This window comes from Olea europaea, unplaced genomic scaffold, assembly GCF_002742605.1.
Source record: "Olea europaea var. sylvestris unplaced genomic scaffold, O_europaea_v1 scaffold1354, whole genome shotgun sequence".
Taxonomy (NCBI): domain Eukaryota; kingdom Viridiplantae; phylum Streptophyta; class Magnoliopsida; order Lamiales; family Oleaceae; genus Olea; species Olea europaea.
The window spans coordinates 476274-479903 of record NW_019231040.1 but is presented as its reverse complement, the minus strand read 5'-3'; the positions used below and the strand labels follow the sequence as shown (position 1 = coordinate 479903).

General features: G+C 35.0%; 1 protein-coding gene across 1 annotated transcript; it reads left to right on the top strand.

Annotated features, from left to right (window-relative positions):
* Positions 1-466: 466 nt before the first annotated feature.
* Positions 467-3248, top strand: LOC111375276 (glutamate decarboxylase-like). The gene is made up of 7 exons (XM_022998079.1): positions 467-620; positions 883-1087; positions 1662-1862; positions 1938-2152; positions 2251-2504; positions 2579-2631; positions 2749-3248. The coding sequence occupies exons 1-7, from the start codon at positions 535-537 to the stop codon at positions 3163-3165; spliced, it is 1431 nt and encodes a 476-aa protein (XP_022853847.1). The 5' UTR covers positions 467-534; the 3' UTR covers positions 3166-3248.
* Positions 3249-3630: the final 382 nt, after the last annotated feature.

The window sequence follows — 3630 nt, the reverse complement described above, 5'->3', positions numbered from 1 at the left end:
TTGACCAAAAGTCTATTGATTATAAGAAACAAAGAAGATTTTCATTTGTACAGAAAACTGTTTCACAGAATTCTGTCAGAAATCTCACGTGTGAGGGACCTATGTTGTGATAAAAAAATGTCAAAAAATCCTTCCACCCACCTTCTGTCGTGTTTGTTCGTATGGCTTCTATGTGTACAGTTTCTGTACAAACAGCAAGCTTAAAAAATCAATACTCACAGTTCAAATTCAAAAAATTGGTCAAATCGTGTGAATATTTTCTATTGTTTGATTTTATTAATTTGTGAAAGTTTTCTTGTTTAATAGAACGCAGTTTGAATGTGTTACTAGGGACGGACGCGGCGGCATTTCAATGAATAAATTGAATTGAATAGCACACGCAATTGTTTATTCCTAGGAATTTTGTCTACCCTCTCCCTCTATATAAGCACCAACTACTTGGTCTAAATATTTCACCGACATAAAATCTTTCTTATTTCTTCCAATTTCTGCATCTTCTCCTTAACTTAATTGCTTCTCGACAACAATTCTACCATGGTTCTATCCAAGACATTCTCCCAATCCGATGTCTCGGTCCATTCAACATTTGCTTCCCGATACGTTCGGGATTCTCTTCCACGGTAAATTTGTTTTCATATATTTTGTGTTTCTATATCAAATTGGATAGACTGTATCCAGGCCTTGTTTAACAATCATTATTTTCAAACATTTTTTTTTTCACATATTCATTTTCCACCATATATTCACACGATAAAATTTTTCCTACGTTTTAACAATATATTCTTTGAAAAATCACTATTCTAAACTTTACTTTTCCTAAATAATAGTTGTCAAATAGAATCACATACTCACCTCACAAGGATTCAATGAAAATTTTGATAGGTTTAAGGTTCCAGAGAATTCGATTCCCAAGGAAGCCGCATACCAGATCATCAACGATGAACTCATGTTGGATGGGAATCCTAGGTTGAATTTGGCCTCGTTCGTTACAACATGGATGGAACCTGAGTGCGACAAGCTTATCATGGATGCCATTAACAAGAATTACGTCGACATGGATGAATACCCTGTCACCACTGAGCTTCAGGCAAGTCATTTGTAATTATTTCATTAAGTAAAACTTCTGGACAAGTTTAATTGTTTAAACATCAAATTACAATTAAGCATGAAGAAGTCACTTTCATTTTCAAATGTAATATATCCTTTTGCATAATTTATGTATGATCTAGTTATTGAGACATCGTATTATGTAATAATTATTGACTTCTTACACAAAAATTAGTTACTCTATCCAGATAAACTGATCTATCGATCTACTCGTTATGTTTGTAACATAACCAACCATCATAAAGCATCCTAAGGACTTTAGTACTAAATTTTATTCCAAAAATAAAAAATAAAAAAATACTTAAATTTTTTTTTATTTGTTGTTTTATTCAGTTTAACCAAACTGAACTTCCAGTCTTGTTTCAAAGTAGAAAACAGGAACTATTCGACCTTTGATTTTTTTTCACGTGTCAATTGTTTTGGTCGAAGGTGTTCTTTGAACTTGACCCTGTATTCATACTAGTGCTAATTTTCATTTTAATCACGTCAGATTTATTATAATTTATCAATCATGCTATTAATTGACTATCAAATAATACTCGTAACACTTGTAGAATCGATGCGTTAACATGATTGGGCATCTTTTTAATGCACCACTTGGAGATGGGGAGGCAGCAGTTGGAGTTGGAACAGTAGGATCATCAGAAGCCATTATGCTTGCAGGTTTAGCATTCAAGAGAAAATGGCAGAATAAGATGAAATCCCTTGGTAAACCCTGTGACAAGCCTAACATTGTCACTGGTGCCAATGTTCAGGTATATATATTTCTACTCATAAAATAAGTTAAAATATTAAATTGTCATGCATTATTGAAATTGTCCTTTGCACAGGTGTGTTGGGAGAAATTTGCAAGGTATTTTGAAGTGGAGTTAAAGGAGGTCAAATTGAGAGATGGCTACTATGTCATGGACCCTGAGAAAGCTGTGGAAATGGTGGATGAAAACACAATTTGTGTTGCTGCAATTTTGGGTTCTACTCTTAATGGAGAATTCGAAGATGTCAAGCAGTTGAACGACCTTTTGATGAAAAAGAATCAAGAAACTGGGTATATGTCTTTCTCAACTTAGGGTTTACCAGTCACTTATTTATGAAAATTTTACGTGTAAAGCCTTTAATGAGCCGGATTTTTTTTATTCTGAGTAGGTGGGACACACCAATTCATGTGGATGCAGCAAGTGGTGGGTTCATTGCACCATTTCTCTACCCAGAACTTGAGTGGGATTTCAGGTTGCCACTAGTGAAGAGTATTAATGTGAGTGGGCACAAGTATGGACTTGTGTATGCTGGAATTGGATGGGTAATTTGGAGGAATAAGGAGGACTTGCCTGAAGAACTCATCTTCCACATTAACTACCTTGGAGCTGATCAACCCACTTTCACACTCAACTTTTCTAAAGGTAAAAAATAAATAAACGACACAATAGTTTTCACTACGGGACATGGTCTAATGCTACCATTTTTGATGTTGCAGGTTCTAGTCAAGTAATTGCTCAATACTATCAACTCATTCGTTTGGGTTATGAGGTAATTAAATGAAAGAAAATCAATATAATAGTATTATTCATGCATTGGAACATAATTTTCTTGATCTAACTCAATTATCTCAGTTCAGTTATTGATTAAATGGTGTTGGCGGATCAGGGGTACAAGAACATCATGGAAAATTGTCAAGAAAATGCAATGGTACTCAAGGAAGGCTTGGAGAAAACAGGACGCTTCAACATTGTATCAAAAGACAATGGTGTCCCATTGGTGGCATTCTCTCTCAAAGACAATAGTCGTCACACTGAGTTCGAGGTGTCTGATATGCTACGCCGTTTTGGATGGATCGTCCCCGCCTATACTATGCCTCCAGACGCACAACATGTAACAGTTCTTCGAGTTGTTATACGCGAAGATTTTTCAAGGACTTTAGCCGAGCATCTTGTCATGGACATTCAAAAGGTTTTAAACGAGCTCGATATGCTCCCGGCTAGAGTTACTGGGAAAATGGTTGCCATCGAAAAGCATCCCCGGAATGGTGTCGCGGTGAAGAAATTGAAGAGTATTGCACTTTAGTACAGTGTAAAAATTCTTGTAATGTCGTTAAATGTTCTGCGAACTTTAAAACTATCTCAGAGTTTGCAAAAATAAAATAAATTATATAGTTTTATTCCTCTCTAGTTCTTGAACACGAGGCTACTATGATATTATATTGAACTTCTTTGCCTTTGGACTTCATAGATTCAAGGATTTCTTTTGGACAAGCCACGTTAAAAGGCTCCACCAACCCATGCTTACATTCTTCTCCTTTTATTCCCCCGTTTGTCCCTCATTCTCTTTCATTTTCTTTTCCCCTCTCCTATTTTCAATCACGTAATCATTCATAAAATAATCTTACACGTAAATTAAAAAAAATTCCATTTTTTGACCACACATATTTCAAAAAATATTATTCCAAACATTAAAATTTGAAAAAAAAAATAGACGCCAAATGGGAGCTTAATGTTGTATCTAAAATACTTTCGATGTCACATCAACATT